This window comes from Chiloscyllium plagiosum, chromosome 29 (genome assembly GCF_004010195.1).
Source record: "Chiloscyllium plagiosum isolate BGI_BamShark_2017 chromosome 29, ASM401019v2, whole genome shotgun sequence".
Taxonomy (NCBI): domain Eukaryota; kingdom Metazoa; phylum Chordata; class Chondrichthyes; order Orectolobiformes; family Hemiscylliidae; genus Chiloscyllium; species Chiloscyllium plagiosum.
This window is the reverse complement of record NC_057738.1, coordinates 20,151,188-20,167,610: the sequence shown is the minus strand read 5'-3', so window position 1 is coordinate 20,167,610 and position 16,423 is coordinate 20,151,188. Positions and strand designations below refer to the sequence as shown.

The following is a 16,423-nucleotide window of genomic DNA, read 5'->3' as shown; positions in this document are numbered from 1 at the left end:
CTTCCCTCCAGATCAGGCAACATCCTGGTAAATCTCCTCTGCATCTTTTCCAATGCTTCCACATCCTTCCTGTAATGGGGGCGACCAAAACTGTACACAATATTCCAAGTGTGGCCGCACTAGTGTTTTGTACAGTTGCAGCATGACATTGCGGCTCCAAAACTCAATCATAGAGTACTACAGAGTACTACAGAAGGACCTGTTGTGTCCGGTGCACGGTTCTATGAAAGTGGAGTCACAGGTAGTCAGGGCAGCAAAGAAGGCTTCTGGCACACTGGCCTTCACCAGTCAGGGCATTGATTTTCTCCAACAGCCTACCATGTGGGCTACCATTCATAGTGAATGGTAAGGTTTTAAGGAGTGTAGTGAAACAGAGGGACCTGTTGTGTCCGGTGCACGGTTCTATGAAAGTGGAGTCACAGGTAGTCAGGGCAGCAAAGAAGGCTTCTGGCACACTGGCCTTCACCAGTCAGGGCATTGAGGTTAACAGTTGGAAAGTGATTTTGCAGTTGTACAGGATGTTGGTGAGGCCTCACCTGATGAAACCTAACACATCATATGCCTTCTTAACAGCACTATCAGCCTGGGTGGCAACTTTCAGGGATCTAAGTACATGGACTCCAAGATCACTCTGCACATCTACATTACCAAGAATCTTTCCATTGACCCAGTACTCTGCCTTCCTGTTATTCTTCCCAAAGTGAATCACCTCACATTTAGCTGCATTGAACTCCATTTGCCATCTTTCAGCCCAATTCTGCAGTTTATCCAAGTCCTCCTGCAACCTCTAACATTCTTCCAAACTGTCCACTACTCCACCAACTTTAGTGTCATCTGCAAATTTACTAATCCATCCACCTATGCCTGCGTCTAAGTCATTTATAAAAATGACAAACAGCAGTGGTCCCAAAATAGATCCTTTGGCACACCATTAGGAACCGGACTCCAGGCTGAATATTTTCCATTAACCACCACTTGCTGCCTTCTTTCAGAAAGCCAGTTTCTAATCCAAACTGCTAAATCACTCTCAATCCCATGCCTCTGCATTTTCTCCAACAGCCTACCATGTGGGCTACCATTCATAGTGAATGGTAAGGTTTTAAGGAGTGTAGTGAAACAGAGGGACCTGTTGTGTCCGGTGCACGGTTCTATGAAAGTGGAGTCACAGGTAGTTCAGGGCAGAAAGAAGGCTTCTGGCACACTGGCCTTCACCAGTCAGGGCATTGAGGTTAACAGTTGGAAAGTGATGTTGCAGTTGTACAGGATGTTGGTGAGGCCTCACCTGGAGCATTGTGTTCAGTTTTGGTCACTTTGCTACAGGAAGGATGTCATTAAACTGGAAAGAATGCAGAAGAAATTTACAAGGACATTGCCAGGAGTCAACGGTCTTAGTTATAGGGAGAGGTTAGGTTTTTTTCTTTAGAACATAGGAGACTGATGGGGGGATCTTACAGAGGTGTATACGATCGTGAGAGGCATGGATAGGGTGAATGCACTTAGTCTTTTGACCAGAGTTGGGGAATTGAGGTCTAGAAAGCATCAGTTTACGGTTAAAAGGGAAAGAATAAAAGGGAACCTGAGGGGCAACATTTTTACACAGAAGATGTCATGCATATGGAATGAGCTGCCACACAGAAGATGTCATGCATATGGAATGAGCTGCCAGTGGAAGTTGTTAAGGTTAACAACATTTAAAAGGCACTTGGACAAATACAAGGATAGGAAAGGTTTAGAAGGATACAGGACAAGAGCAGGGAAATGGGGTTAGCGTGGATGGACATTTTGGTCAGCATGGACCAGTTTGGGCCAAAGGGCCTGTCTTCGTGCTGTAGTACTCTATGATTCTATGACTGGAAATGATATCACCCACTATAACAAACCAAAGTTAAAAATCACACAACACCAGGTTATAGTCCAACAGGTTTAATTGGAAGCACACTAGCTTTCACTAGTGTGCTTCCAATTAAACCTGTTGGACTATAACCTGGTGTTGTGTGATTTTTAACTTTGTACCCAGTCCAACACAGGCATCTCCAAATTATAACAAACCAAGACACATAAATTGCAAGTGGGACACAACATCAATGTCTCATCGGAAGCTCATTGATGATGTTACCTAGCCTGGTGACAAAATGTCTGAGAACAAACCCACCAGCACAGTGAGCAAACCACTAACACTTTGAGTATTGTGTGAAGTTCTGATCTCGTTACCACAGAAAAGGTATACTTGCCATCCAAGGAGCATAGTGAAGAATTCACGAGAACAAGTTCTAGGACAGCAAGTTTACCCAATGAGGAAAGATTGTGTTGACTAGGCCTGTATTCACTGGAGTTTAGAAAATGAGAAGGGATCCAACTGAAACCTATAAAATTCTGGCAAGGCTGGACAAACCTGATGCAGAGTTAATGTTTCCCCTGGTCAGAGGTTCCAGAACAAGGGGTGACAGGATATACCATTAGAATAGACCATTTCAGACTGAGGCAAGGAGAAATTTCCTCAATTAGATGGGTGAATCTGTGAAAATCTCTACCACTGAAAGCTCTGGAAGCCAAGTCACTGAATATATTTAAGGACAAAATAGATTTATAGAGGCTAAAGGCATTAAGCAATATGAGACAGGAGTATTGCATTGAGATAAGGATCAGCCATTATCATTGTGGGTGTAGATTGGCTTGATAGGCTTGCTCCTATTTTCTATGCTTCTACTACACCATTCGCACTGTTGTACACCATTCACACCACATTAGAAATGAGCCAATATTACATTACATGAGCTCTTATTCACTTTATTTATTTTTTCATTATTTATGTTAAAGAGGGTGGAATATGTATAATGTTTAGAGTGAAAGAGAAAGTGAGTAAAGGATAAGTATGCAAGTTATTAGAATTATCATTTTGCATTGATTTAAAAATCAATAATTTGTAAGCAAGACTCTTGCTTTAAAAAATTTAGACAGTTTCCACATGGTGCCACAGGGTAAATCACTAATTAGGAATTGTATGCATTAATAGTGTTTTGGGTGATAATATTAAGACAGGTCAGAGGGTTCATTCAGCCATTTGGGAGAATAGAACAGAACACAAACATGCAGACATTGCTCTGCTGAATCTGTGGCTCATAAACAGATTTGCCAGACTCATTTGAGTAAAGCCCTGACACTGCCTCATGCCATATCTGATTTAATAGCAAGCAGTGCTGCTGTCACTGAATTCAAAGATGAAAATCTTCCACATCCTCAAAGACCTCAGGTGGCACATAAACATAAATGATAATATTTGTCTGTGATAAATTAGGCTGCTCAGTTACAAACAGAATTGCCCAAATATGAACCAACCTTGTAATTTTTAAATTACAAAATGCTTGCATGACTCAAACAGATCATTTAGTCCAACAGTTCCATGTCAGTGTTTATACTCTCCAAGAGCTTCCGCTCTCCTCACTTTATCTGATCCCATGAATGTATTCTTTATATTCCTATCCCCTGCATATGCTTTTCCAGCTTCTCTTGAAATGCATCTATGCTATTCACTTCAACTATCACATATAACTGCAGCAAGTTCCAGTTCTAAACACTGTCTGCATAAAGAAATTCCCTTTGGATTTATTAATGACAATCTTACACTATGGCCCCTAGATCTGATCTCGCCTGATAGTGAAAACATCTTCTCCATGCCTGTCACATTGAACTCTTTCACAATATTGAAAACCTTTACTGGGTCACCATTCAGTATTCTCCTTCTGTAAAAAAGAGCTGCATTCTAGTATTTTTTCCTCTCTACTATTTGCTTGTATTTGTACTTGTGCAAACCTGTTTTATCTCTAATGTTTGGCAGCATTGATGAAAGCCAGACTTTGCCTCTGAGTTTTACACTTTAGTCGAGGGAAAATCTTTCAGTTATAAAAACTTCAAAGGATTTTACAAGTAATGATTCCTTTTGAGGCGCAGTCCCTTTTGGAATGCAACAGCTCCCACACAGCAAGCTCCAAAAAAGATAAATGCCATATATGACGAGGCATCACCAAAAGCGTTTGCCTACACATTACTATATTAAATACTATCACAGTTAAAGCCACTTGGTTGCCAGTATATAGAGAGTAATGTTAAATGCAACATAAAAACTTGTTTTAATGTGCTTTCAATGTAGAAACCTGTCCCCCTGTAAGTCCAAAAACAATCTCATGTAAATCCCACAGTTGAGTGGCAATCTTTCTGTCTCAGACTCACAATGTTGTACATTCAAACTCCACTCAAAAGCCTTTTCACAAAATTTACGCCAACACTCTCAGTGCAGTATGATGCATTTCTTCAACCAAGAAATCTTCAACCAAGGCCCTGATTGTCCTTTCAGATATTTCGAAGTGTAGCAATGGAGTTCCTCCAATGTCTTGGCCAACATTTATAACTTAACTCTCACCTTACAGTATGATGTGGAGGTGCTGGAAATGCACTGGGGTGGACAAGGTCAAAAGTCATATGACACCAGGTGATAATCTAACAGGTTTATGTGAAATCACAAGCTTTTGGAGCGCTGCTCCCTTGTCACATGAAGTCACTTCAACTGATGAAGCAGCAGCACTCTGATAGCTGTGATTTCAAATAGACCCGTTGGACTATAACCTGGCGCCGTGTGACGTTTGACCTACAAAAAAAAGTAACTGGGAAACAATCTCATTGCTATTTGTGAAGGCTTGCTTTGTGCAACTGGCTGCCATGTTCCTTTCATTTTTGTACTTCTTTGATGAATTCCTTCTTTAGCTGTAAATTGTTTTGAGATATCTGGATTTGTGAAAGGTTCGATTTAAATGCGAAATCTTGCCTTTTCTTTTTAGTGTGTTGGTTAAGACATGGTCAAAACTGCATAGAAATAATCCTTCTTGTTCTATGTTGACAATAAAAGTTTGAGAATGATATGGCACAGAGGGAGGTCTTTCCAACTGTTTCACATGCTTTTACCAACTTTTCAGGAAGTACACTGGTGTGAAAACAAAGCATGACTCAATCACAAGAATCAACTTGGCTCAGATGGCATTATTTTTGCCTCTGTGTCAACTGTGGGTTGAAGTTCTAGGTCAGGATAGGCTCGGCTAATTCATACAGATGTACAACATAGAAACAGGTCCTTCGGTCCAACTCGTCCAAGCCAATATCCTAAATATCCTAAATTAATCAATCCCATCTCCTAGAATTAATCAATCCCATCCCCATATCTCTCTAAACCCTTCCTATTCATGCTACCCATCCAGATGCCTTTTAAATATTGTAACTGTACCAGCCTCCACTACTTCATCTGGCAGCTCATTCCATGCACACACCACCCTCTGTGGGAAGAAGTTGCCTCTCAGGTCCCTTTTGTATCTTTCCCCTCTCACCTTAAACCTCTAGTTTTGGACTCCCCTACACTGGGAAAAAGACTTTGGCTATTCACCATCTCCATGCTCCTCATGATTTTATAAATCTCTGTAAGGTCACCCTTCAGCCTCTGACACTCCAGGGTAAGTAGCCCCAGCCTCTCAAACTCTCTAGCCCTGTGCTCAGTGCTGTGGTACAGAGAGAATGTCACATGGTTGCAGGTGCCACCTGTCATAAAATTGCTTGAGCCATTGTCCCATCTTCCTGTTCCAGTGCATGTTAAAGATACAATGCATTATTCAGGAAGAGAATACTGTTCAGCATAGTATCCTGGTAAAATTCCTCCTTCGACAAACACCACCAGCAGCACTGATCAACCACTTCTGCATCTTACTGATACCTGTGGTCGTGCTTGGGAATGTAGGAAAAAGAATTAGCCTTTCAATCCTTGAATTTGTTCTGTCACTCACTTAGATAATGCCGAATGTAAATGTGAACTCCATCTCCCCAGGTTGGTTGCATAACAGCTCTTAAATTTTCAACTGAACTCACTTCTTTGCAGGAAAGAATTCCAGATTTTCATTACTTTATCATGAAGAAGTGATTCTTGTGGTCATATCTGTATGACCTAGTTTTAATTTTAGTTTCATATTACCTGTGCCTAGACTTCCCTACTGGAGAAGGTAATACTATCAAGACTTTTAATCACCATATACACATGAATTAAATCATGCAACCATGTACTATACTTAAAGCAGTCCACAAACCATGCCATATAACAGACTCAATACATCTTGAAGCTTTTTCATATATTCCAATATTATGATACGATGCCTTATAAATGCAAATATTTATCTATTATGTATTAAAAACATTGCAGATACATTTGTCATCATCAATTCTTATCGCCATATCTGTGACACTTACTCTTGTAAAATATGTCATGCTATAACTATACCTTTTCTCTATCAGTGCTATTATGGGCAAGAAAGTGTAATTCCAACATAACAAGTTTACGTTGGCAGTTCGTGTGTATCTTCACATCCTGGTCCAATTACACTGTTTCACCTGAAGACTACATTTGATTTTGATTGTCTGCGCAGTGTCATGGGAGAACTACTCATTTTTATTATCACTTGAAGCAGACATTAAAATGTCAGTGAGTGATAACACTGCCATGGTTATGATGTCCTCAATCCCAAGAGGGCAAGTGTGGATCTTCACATGCTAAATTTCTTTCCAGCTCATACTGACATTTTCTCTGTTAATGAACAGAAGAAAATATATTTAAAACCGAAAGGACTGCAGATGCTGGAAATCAAAAGCAGAAACAGAAAATTGCTGTAAAAACTTAACAGGTCTGGCAGCATCTGTGCTGAGAAAGCAGAGTTACCGTTTCAGGTCTAGTGACTGTTCCAAAGGGTCGCTGGACTGGAAGTATTAACTCTACTTTCCCTCCACTGATGCTGCCAGGCCAGCTGAGAAGAAAATATATCTTCTGGTGCTTTAGTCAAAAGGAGGAATGATGTGAGCAGGGACTATGAAATCGCACTAAATGAACAACTTCTTTACACTCAGAAAAAATAAGCAAAAGTGTATGTTCAACATTCAGTTCAGATTATTCAATGTGCGAAAAGTACGTTTCATGCTGTCTTAGAGGTTGTTTCAACTACAGTACTTCTGTCCCAAGTTATTGTTTAACTTCAAAGATTTCCCAATTTTCGAGAGAATGGACATGTGCCTAAATGAATTTGGAAGGCAATGATAGGAAGCTTGTGTCCTTTTGCACCCCATCCTTTGCAATCTGGGACAAGGTCACCCACTATTTCTTCGGTGATAGAGGGGGTGAGGCATGAGGGGATTGGGAATGTGGCGTCTTTCAAATTCAATGAAACCTTGTTTTCCTTTTCAACTGGGCACAGTATCCCATAGCATTATTCCACAAGGAGCAGGGGTTTCCACCCAGTTTCCTGACCAATATTTATCCTTCAAATGTCATCAATAAAATAGATTGTCTTGCCATCATTGTATTACTGTTTCTGGAGCCCTACTCTACACAAATTGACTGCTGTGTTTCTCTACAACATGGACTACACTTCAGCATAAACTGTTTCATTAACTGTAGAGTGCTTCAGTATATCCTGAGGTGATGCAAGGAACAGTATAAATGCTTGACTTTAAAACTAAATGTGTTTTTTTTAGAAAGCAGAAGTTTATATTTGAAGTGATACTGAATAGAAGAATAACAAATCCATCTTGGTAATCTTTAGGTCATTTTCTTTCAGGCAAACATATTGAAATATTCAAGTGCTTCTCTATGGCAGTTCAAAGCTAATCCAAAATGAATATGTTAACATACATACCTAATATCTAAAAAGGCTTTGACTAAGAAGCACATGATGGAATAAAATAAAATCCACAGCAACCTTTATTAAACAATTATTTGGCATCACATAAATTCTTGGCAAAGATAATTGGCCACAGCCTATTAAGTATTTGACATTTATCTACTATAACATATTTAGTTGTCCAAATATTCCTTGCAAATACATAAAGATGGACCTGAGTGATTAGACTAATCTTGTGCCACACGCTTTAGTATCAATGTGTGGTTGCATTTTATGGTCTAAACTGGTGAATTTACAATGTCCTTTAGGTTGAATGGAGACAAGTAAGCAAGTCTCCTGCCTACTTCACCATAAAAAGTAAAGAATTTTAAATAATTTCTTTTCTCAAGCAACAATGAAGAAAGAAGTTATGTGTAACATATGATTTCCACTTCTAGGGGGGAATGTGTTGGACTGACATTTTCCTTCTTTTGTGAGTTGGCAACAAGGACAGAACTGAGACAAATGCATAACAGAAAGGCTATAATTGGAACTGTTTCTGAAATCATGAGTTGAGGGCTTTAGTGTTACAGTTTATGTCATCAAATGCAGAGGCAGGTTTTGACAGGTCTCCTGTCTACATACTTAGAAAAAAAGATAAATTTCACTTTACAGAAAGCCAGTCTATTTACAAAGGTGTCATGCAAGGTGAAACTGCATCTACCTGGTTCTATTCTTAACTGTCTATTAGTATCCAGATACCTAAATGCTTATGACATAGGAGCTGGACTAGGTTATTCGAACCCTTGAACCTGCTCTGACATTCAACAATAACATGGCTGATTTTCTACTTGCCCTACCGTTCCCAACTCTCTAATTCTCTCACTACCTAAACTTTTGCAAGCTAATTTGAATATATTCAATGATTGGAAATCCTAGCTTCCTGGAACAGAGAAGTGCAAATTCCCAATCCTTTCAGTCAAGAAAGTCTCAGCGATAAATGGCCGATCACTTATTCTAGGATTGTGACTTCAAGTTCTCGGTTAATGTTCTTCTTTTTTCACAGGATGTGTGTTTTGCGAACTAGACCAGCATTTATTGCTCAATCCTAATTGCCAAGATGACTGTCAGGAGTCAACTATATTGCTGTGGGTCATATGTAGGCCAGAATGAGTACAGATGTAATATGTTCTGTAAAGGACATTAGTGAACCAGATAGGTCTTTCTGACAATCAGTAATGGCTTCATGGGCATCACTGAACCCTTATTTCTAGATTTTTATTCAGTTTAAATTCCATCATTTGCAACAGCAGGATTCAAACTCAAGTGCCCATAACATAACCTGGGTCTCTGTATTATGAGTCCAGTGACAATACGGCTAGGCCATAGGAACAAAGGAACTGGAGGAAGCGATTCAGCCTTTCAATCTTGTTCTACCATTCAAAGATCTCATGGCTGATCCGTAGCTTAATTCTATATTACCTGCCTTAGGCCCATATCCCTTAATATCTATGCTTGACAACAAGTTATCCATTCCCTAGAAATGTGAAAACAGATAGCAAAGGATTCTATTGGTATCCAAAACGGAAACAGTAAGCAAAGTAAATGTTGGTGCTCTATACATTGAGAAACTATAGAAACTCTTGCTATCTGTTTTTACATTTCTAGCTTGCTTTCTTTTAACCATTCACTCAATCTGGCTATATCCCTATGCAGCTTCTTTGCATCCATCTCACCGCTGATGTTTCTACCAAACTTTGTATCGTCAGCAAACTTGGATGTGTTATACTCGGTCCCCTCATCTCACTTAAATTAGTGGTGACAACTGCTGGGGTCATTAGTGACTGATAAGGATACACATCTAGTGAACCTGAAAGAGCTCCCTCCCTTTCTTGTCCAGCTGAGGTTGCACCTACAGCCCAGTGGTGTATGAATCAATAATATCCTGCAGCAAAGCAGTTATACTGATTTACCTACTCAACTGTGTCTGTGCAGACACATCCCAAATGATTAAATATCTCCCATAATGCTCCCCTCTACTAGGTCCATGTCCCCTGAAAATCAGAAAGATCTTAATACTTGAGACAGAGCTTGTGCAGAACATTGATGAGGAAACACAAGAGGAAGATTGTCTGGTAGCTACAGACATTGAGTTCATTGCACAACCCCAAGTACAACAAGGTCCAGATTTATCTGGCCCTTATCAGGCTGGAACACGATTGGGTTGGCCAATAAAAGTAAATGGCCACACATCACACGGCTAGAAGTCCTGCCTCGGTTTCCATCCTCTTTGATATTCCAGAGGGTGGGAAGAGTGTGGATCTCAGAATAGGTCCAGTCAAAGGCCATTTCCTGAGGGAGAGCAGGGTGGAGGTGGAGAATCAAACCAGCTAAAGGGAGATGAGGACTATGTTGCTGGACAAAGTTATGAAGTTGGGAAGGATTCAGAAAAGGTAAAGAAACATGCTTCACCGTTTCACAGGCTTTTACCTTTGAAGTTAAAGTTGCAGCAGTCATTGCAACTCAGGGAGGATCCAGCATTACGAACTTCGCTTGTGTAGGTTATCAAACTTTGGCGTTGCTTGCCCTTTCATGGACATGAGGACAATGGATTCTACTTGGGCATCAGGAGGGGTGCAGCTAGAAAAAGGTATTGCCCACTCTGAAATTGAGGCCATTGAATTGGGGCTACTGAGGCAAGCATAGCCTGCACAAAAAGGAGCAGAATGTCAGGAGGGAATCACGATCCAGAGAGATGTGGGCTACAAAGGATAGGGGGAGACAGAACACAAAGCAGAAGATCTACAGGCAGAGGCAAAGAGACTTGATCATGACTGAAAACAAGTATTGAAGGAGTGTGAAACTCAATGGAAAGCTGGTCATGATTACCTGTCTCTTTATTGGACATCTGTGGCATCTCAGCTCAGTGCACATTGGTGCATCATGCTGATGACTGAATCCTTCTTGACTGGAGATGATATTAAGATCACAACTGACAAGGCATTTTGTACTTAGAGGGCAATAGGTCCAGTGACTTGCACAGTATGGTGGTGCAATGTTCTCTTACAATATTGAGAGGTATAGATAGAGATGTTGGTAGTTGTCTTTTTCCCTAAGATGGGCAATTTCAAGATTGGGGGAACATTTTAAAGGTGAGAGGCGAGAGATTTAAAGAAGACATAAGAGGCCCATGTTTTACATAGAGGGTGGTTTGTGTGTGGAATGATCTTCCTGAGGAAATGATGGATGCAGGTATAATTACAATGAGTCAAAGACATTTGGATGGATATATGAATAGGAAAGGTTTGGATGAATATGGACCACAAGCAGACAGGTGAGACTAATTTAGTTTGGGATTATACTCGGCATGAACTGGGTGGACCGAAGGGTCTGTTTCCGTGCTGTGTGACTCTGTAAGTACTTTGGTCTCAGTGGCTCTCTGCTGCACTCTGCATAACATGGCTTTCAGACAGGCATGGATCTTGGGAAAGGTGAGGTTCTGGGGTTGACTCACTGGGGAGGAGTGAGGTAAGAGAGTAGGCTGATTTGGAAGCAGATGGAGGTTATGCAGAAAAGAAAGGTGCCCCTGTTGGGTAGTCTCCTCCTGCTACTCTTCTGGAAGATGACATTCCTTCCCTCCCTTGCAGTACCAGTACTCCAGCTCCCTGTGCCATGTGCTACCTTGGGTCCCAGATATGCACTGGAAGGCTTTGACATTTACATTCTCTCAGGAAGACCAGCAGCATCAATGATTGTTATTTTAATTCAGTCGCCATTCCTGTCCTCATTAGCACAAATTGGCAGAAAAGTCTGACTCATATCTGTTGATGTTTGATAGTAACTGTAACTGTTCCTCTTGAAATACTGTTGCTAACTCTCGTCTGATGCTCTCACTTTTTCTTCCTGCGGTTATATCATTTCTTTCTGTGATATTTTTATTTACTCATCAATTCTGACACCACCTAAACATCTTGAGCTGTATCTCTAAGCACTTGTAAACATACATTATTTAGAGGGAGAGTTTGCTATCCTTTCTTGTCTGATTTACAGTGGCTGAAAATTACATAATATTAAAAACTAGGCTGGATTGTCACTGGTTTGGCCAACTCAGATGCCTGTCCCCCTTTCTGACAGACATATTGGAGCAGGGGTACTTCCGTCACACACATGGGAAACCTGTACTCTGCAAGATCATTTGAAATTAGTGCTGCATTCATCCTTAACCCATTCACATTTTCAATGCCATTTTAAACAAGCTATTCAAGGATCAGCTGTTTTTGATGTGACTACTTAATAGAAGTGTGTTGTTTTTATAACAAATTGAGTACTCAAGAGAACTTAAAATCTTTGAATGGTCTCATAATTGTTTTTGCTTTCAGTATGGAGTGTGAATGAGTGAGAAGCTCCCTTGGATTGTTAGAATTTTTCCAAAAAAATGCCACATGGATTCTGAAATCCTTCATGATCAATATTGTTTGAGCAGCTATGGAGGTAACACTAAGGTAAATGTTGGCATGAAGGGACACGAGTTGATATAGAGCAAACATAAGGCATGGAGAGTGAGCAGTCGGCATGAGTTCGACTGGTAGAATGGGAATGGGTGGAGGACCTAACAGCTTCTAAACCAACTGAGATGAAGTCCCAGAGTAACGAGACAGGTCTTTGGACCAGTTCACATTAGCTCTCACACACTCCAATGGCCACCTCTGATTACACTCTGCTCCTGCCTCCCGGACACGCTGTGCCACTTTAAACTGGTGCCTCTGCCAAGCTAGGATATTTTCCAATGTGAGCTACTCAGCTTGGTGGCTAAATTCTGGCCAATGATTTCCAAGAAACATTTTTTTCAACCAATTGCTCAGTTGTTCATTTGTTAGCCTATTTGAGTGTGAATATGAATAAAGTATATTTGGACAGTTTCAGCCATTGGTTTGTGGAGAGATGTTTCTAGCTTTTCTATCCCAGAGTAGCAGTCTGGGATAGAAACCAATGGATTGGAATTTGAATTTTCCTTCAATTTATTTCTGTTAACTACCAGTTAATCCAGCAAGTTTTGTGGTTAGAACATATAGACGATAAGATGTGCTGCATCTGTCACCTATAACAAGTGGCATTGAGTAAATATATACAATACAACTACAGTTAATTATAATGCTTTCACTCTTTGGAATTGTGAGCATGCCAAGGCTTTCAATTGTAAGTTGCAGCTGTAAATGTTCACGCACAGACATGCAGTCAGCAATGAAAGCACTACAAGGTTATGGTAAGGGCTTGACAAGGGTGAGCAGGAAACTTGCATCAGGTTATCTGGCGACAGTTTGCAGAATACAAATAGGGCCATTAACCAGGTAAATGGAACTATTGGGTAGGCTTACCTTGGCAGCTTCCTTAAGGTGTGCCATCTTCTCCCACATCTGTTCCCAGTTGTATCAGGTGCTGCACGCAGGGTTGAGCCTGACCGCCACTTTCTGCAGGGCATGCTGCTTTGCTGAACTCTGGAGTGGCAAACAGAGCAACCCTCCTCACACCCAAGTCATATAGCAGCACCTTCACGTCATCAGTTATCAAGCAGGGCGTTTGAGTACTGCACCATTCCATTGGTAGCCCACCCTCTGTTTCCTGAATCCATGTTGATTGTGCCAGCCCCTAAGTATTGCAAGCTAGAATTTGAATCCCCCCAAAAAACACCTTCAGTAAAGCTCTAATATATTTGAGTTAATTTATAGCATTTGAAGGTTATTATAATATTTGGTCCTCAATGCAACCACTTATATTTAAGTGGCTGCAGCTCTTTAACTGCGAGCAACCCAGTAAAGTAATTGGGTTAGGGGCACATATAGAAATCTGTCCCCTATAATCTACTCTTATTTACACATTTTCAGTTTTAATTATAATGCCCACATTCATAACAAAATCTTTCTATGCCACACTAATTCCAATTGGCATTATCACTTGCAATGCCAGTCAGTTTTAGGTGTACCAGTTACTGGGGAGCAGGGAGTGGGTGGAAGATAAGTAGGGTACCATTGCAATGTTATTTTACATAATCAGTTTACATTGTAAACAAGGGTATACAAATCTCTCGTAAAAAAGGTGACACAGAAATGGCTGGAGGCATAAGATTTGTAACATAACCGAGATATCTTTTGCTAAAGTTTCTTCTAGAAAACACTAATGACCCTTATAAACGCATTCGCCAGTGCAACCTTAACTATTGCTGCACTACACACCACTGCAGTGAAGTAAAGTGGCTAATATTCATCTGGTTAGGCACTCTGAAAGATTTTCTAACAAATTCTGAAAGAAGTTTTGTTCAAAGCAGCGAAAGAATCAATTCTCCTTGATTAAGTTTACAATGATGCAACACTACAGCTTGTGGCTCACTTGTCCCCATGTATTGTAGCTTGTATTGGAGCCTCGTTATGTAGAATGCATTCTTCCACTAACTGCCTGGACTAGCTATCCATTGCACTTTACTGGCCTGGATTTTCACTCAGACAAACTTCTTAATCATCACAAATATGGCTAATGTAATCAATAATTGAGAAGAATGCTTTAGAGCATAGCAACTAGTATTCTCATGGAGGTGGATCGTATTCTGTGCGTGCGCATTTTGAGGAGAAAACTGCCCATTAAAATCAGCAGCAGCCTCTAATATTGTGATTATGTTGATCTCAGTGTGCATCAATTAGAATTGGCAGGAACCAGTCTGAACTTTGGAGTTCAGACTGTCTGAATCTGGTCCTGAACACTTTTGTAGGAGGTCAGGTATGCTCTTTGGAATTAATAAAAGTAGGCTGGACTGTGCATAAAATATGAATAAACTCATGGACTTTGAATGTCATTGGAACAGTGAAAACAACTGTCAAAAGAATCGATAGGAACTGTCAAAGGCAACTAACCAAAGGAGCTGCCAAGCTGTCAAGGAATTTAAAGGTACTGCTATTTAAATCTTTGGGGAAAAACAAAACATCTGGAGTTAAAACAAATCATCACTTGCTATTTCACTCTGTCTGTTGACATATGCCTGAGGTTACCATTACTGGATTAATGCTACATGACTGGTTTCACAACCATTCATTATCACAGTCGGATGCCTGTCATTTCACAGTTTGATTAACAGCTGTAATTGAAATAAGCAGAATTTATAATGTGATGTCTTTTTTCAATATAATGAAGTTGACAATTCAAGTTTATTTGATTTAATCTCCACATTAGCATTGAGATCAGCTCATGGTTGAAACAGGTTGAACAATTATTAATAGAAAGGAAATAGGTAGTGGATGGGTGTATGGGCTAAGAGAAGTTGACATAAAGTTGGCATAAGGCCTAAAGAATGTCTACAGAGCTTGGGTAGAGGGCAAACAGTTAGCATGAAGACTACAAAGCATAATGGGGCTTGACACAGAGACATGACTTGGCATGGAGAATATGAGTTGGTATAGTTGGAACATGGAGTGGGTGTGTGGATGACCTCAGGGCTGAAGGATGGTTCATGATACATTGCCTTTTTTTTAAAAAATGCAACGCATAGCATGGATGCAGGCCTACCACCCAGTTGAGACTCAGTCTCTACTGCCCTAGTCCTGGAAACCACCAGCCAATACCAAGTGAACTGTGCCACCCTGGAACAAATATTCCCAACATCTGGGCCAGTTTTCCCAGGTCAGATTTGAGGGCCCAGAAAATGTTTGACTCAGTGGTACTGGTCTCAGAGTGGAACTCCAGACTCGAATCAAGTATTTGGTGATGAATTGATTTCTTCTACATTAGCTGCCTGGCGGCACCAAGGAAATAATTCATTCTGTTGCTTCTGACCAAAGAAAAGAAAATGCTTAGCTGAGATGTGTCTAGTGATTTGTTTGGCATAGATCACAATCCAATATTCCAAAGCATTATACATCTCCAAGGAACACTGGACACAGCTGTGCAAGAAGCAATTGGTGCTCAGTAATACAGATAGAAATGGTAGCAGAAAATATCACATGCAATGGATTTCATTTACAGATCATCTTTAACATTGTAAAATGCCCAAAGGTACTACTAAGCTAATTTCCTACTCAGCATTCGTCCATCCAGTAACATCAGATTCTACCTAATAGCTTTTCGTTCAATTTTATGGTGGGAAAATGGTTGCGTCTAACTATGAACAACAGCAATGAGATTCTAAAAATAAATCATTGCCCTGGAACATTTAGAGGGTGAAAAAGGCACCAAATTAAATAAAATGTGTCCTTTCTTATTTATGATTGCCTACTGAATAATTTGTGGTAAAAATGTCACACAATGGTTGAACTTCATTGAGTACAACATTTCCACAAAGTGGCACTCATAAACAACCTAGCATTCAGTAGTGTGGTGCAAACTGTATGGAGCAAAATGGCACTATGCAATAAGTTGTCCTACACATCTCAATACATTGCCTCTCAGTCTCCTTGACACTGTGTCACACTGCCAAACTACTGGCAGATATCTCTACACTAGTTGGATAGGAAACTCAGAGGAAGATCCAAATGTTAAGAATGCCATTGGCCGATGCCACGAGTAGAGGTTGGCACCTGCTCTGACGTCATGTTGAAAATGGTAAGGTCAGTAAAAGTAAGAGGGTAAAAGAGAACAGTAAGGACTGTACATTGCCGATCCACTAATCTGAGATTAACTTTAAAAATAAACATTTCCTTGTTGAATTCTATTTTATCCAATCATTTGTCAGTAATTCCTTTAGTTTGATCCTCTCATATAAT

At 40.3% G+C, this 16,423-nt stretch overlaps 1 protein-coding gene across 7 annotated transcripts in view; it reads right to left on the bottom strand.

Moving 5' to 3' along the window:
- The window catches only part of LOC122564410 (catenin delta-2-like), a 1,204,994-nt gene that overhangs the window by 223,062 nt on the left and 965,509 nt on the right, over nt 1-16,423 (bottom strand). For 6 of the 7 annotated variants that reach the window (XM_043719228.1, XM_043719230.1, XM_043719234.1 and 3 more), the window contains one exon: nt 13,055-13,174. The exons of the other annotated variant lie outside the window; for it this stretch is intronic. In XM_043719228.1, the coding sequence (XP_043575163.1) occupies nt 13,055-13,174 (120 nt within the window). The remainder of the gene's footprint in view (nt 1-13,054; nt 13,175-16,423) is intronic. 7 annotated transcript variants of the gene reach the window in all.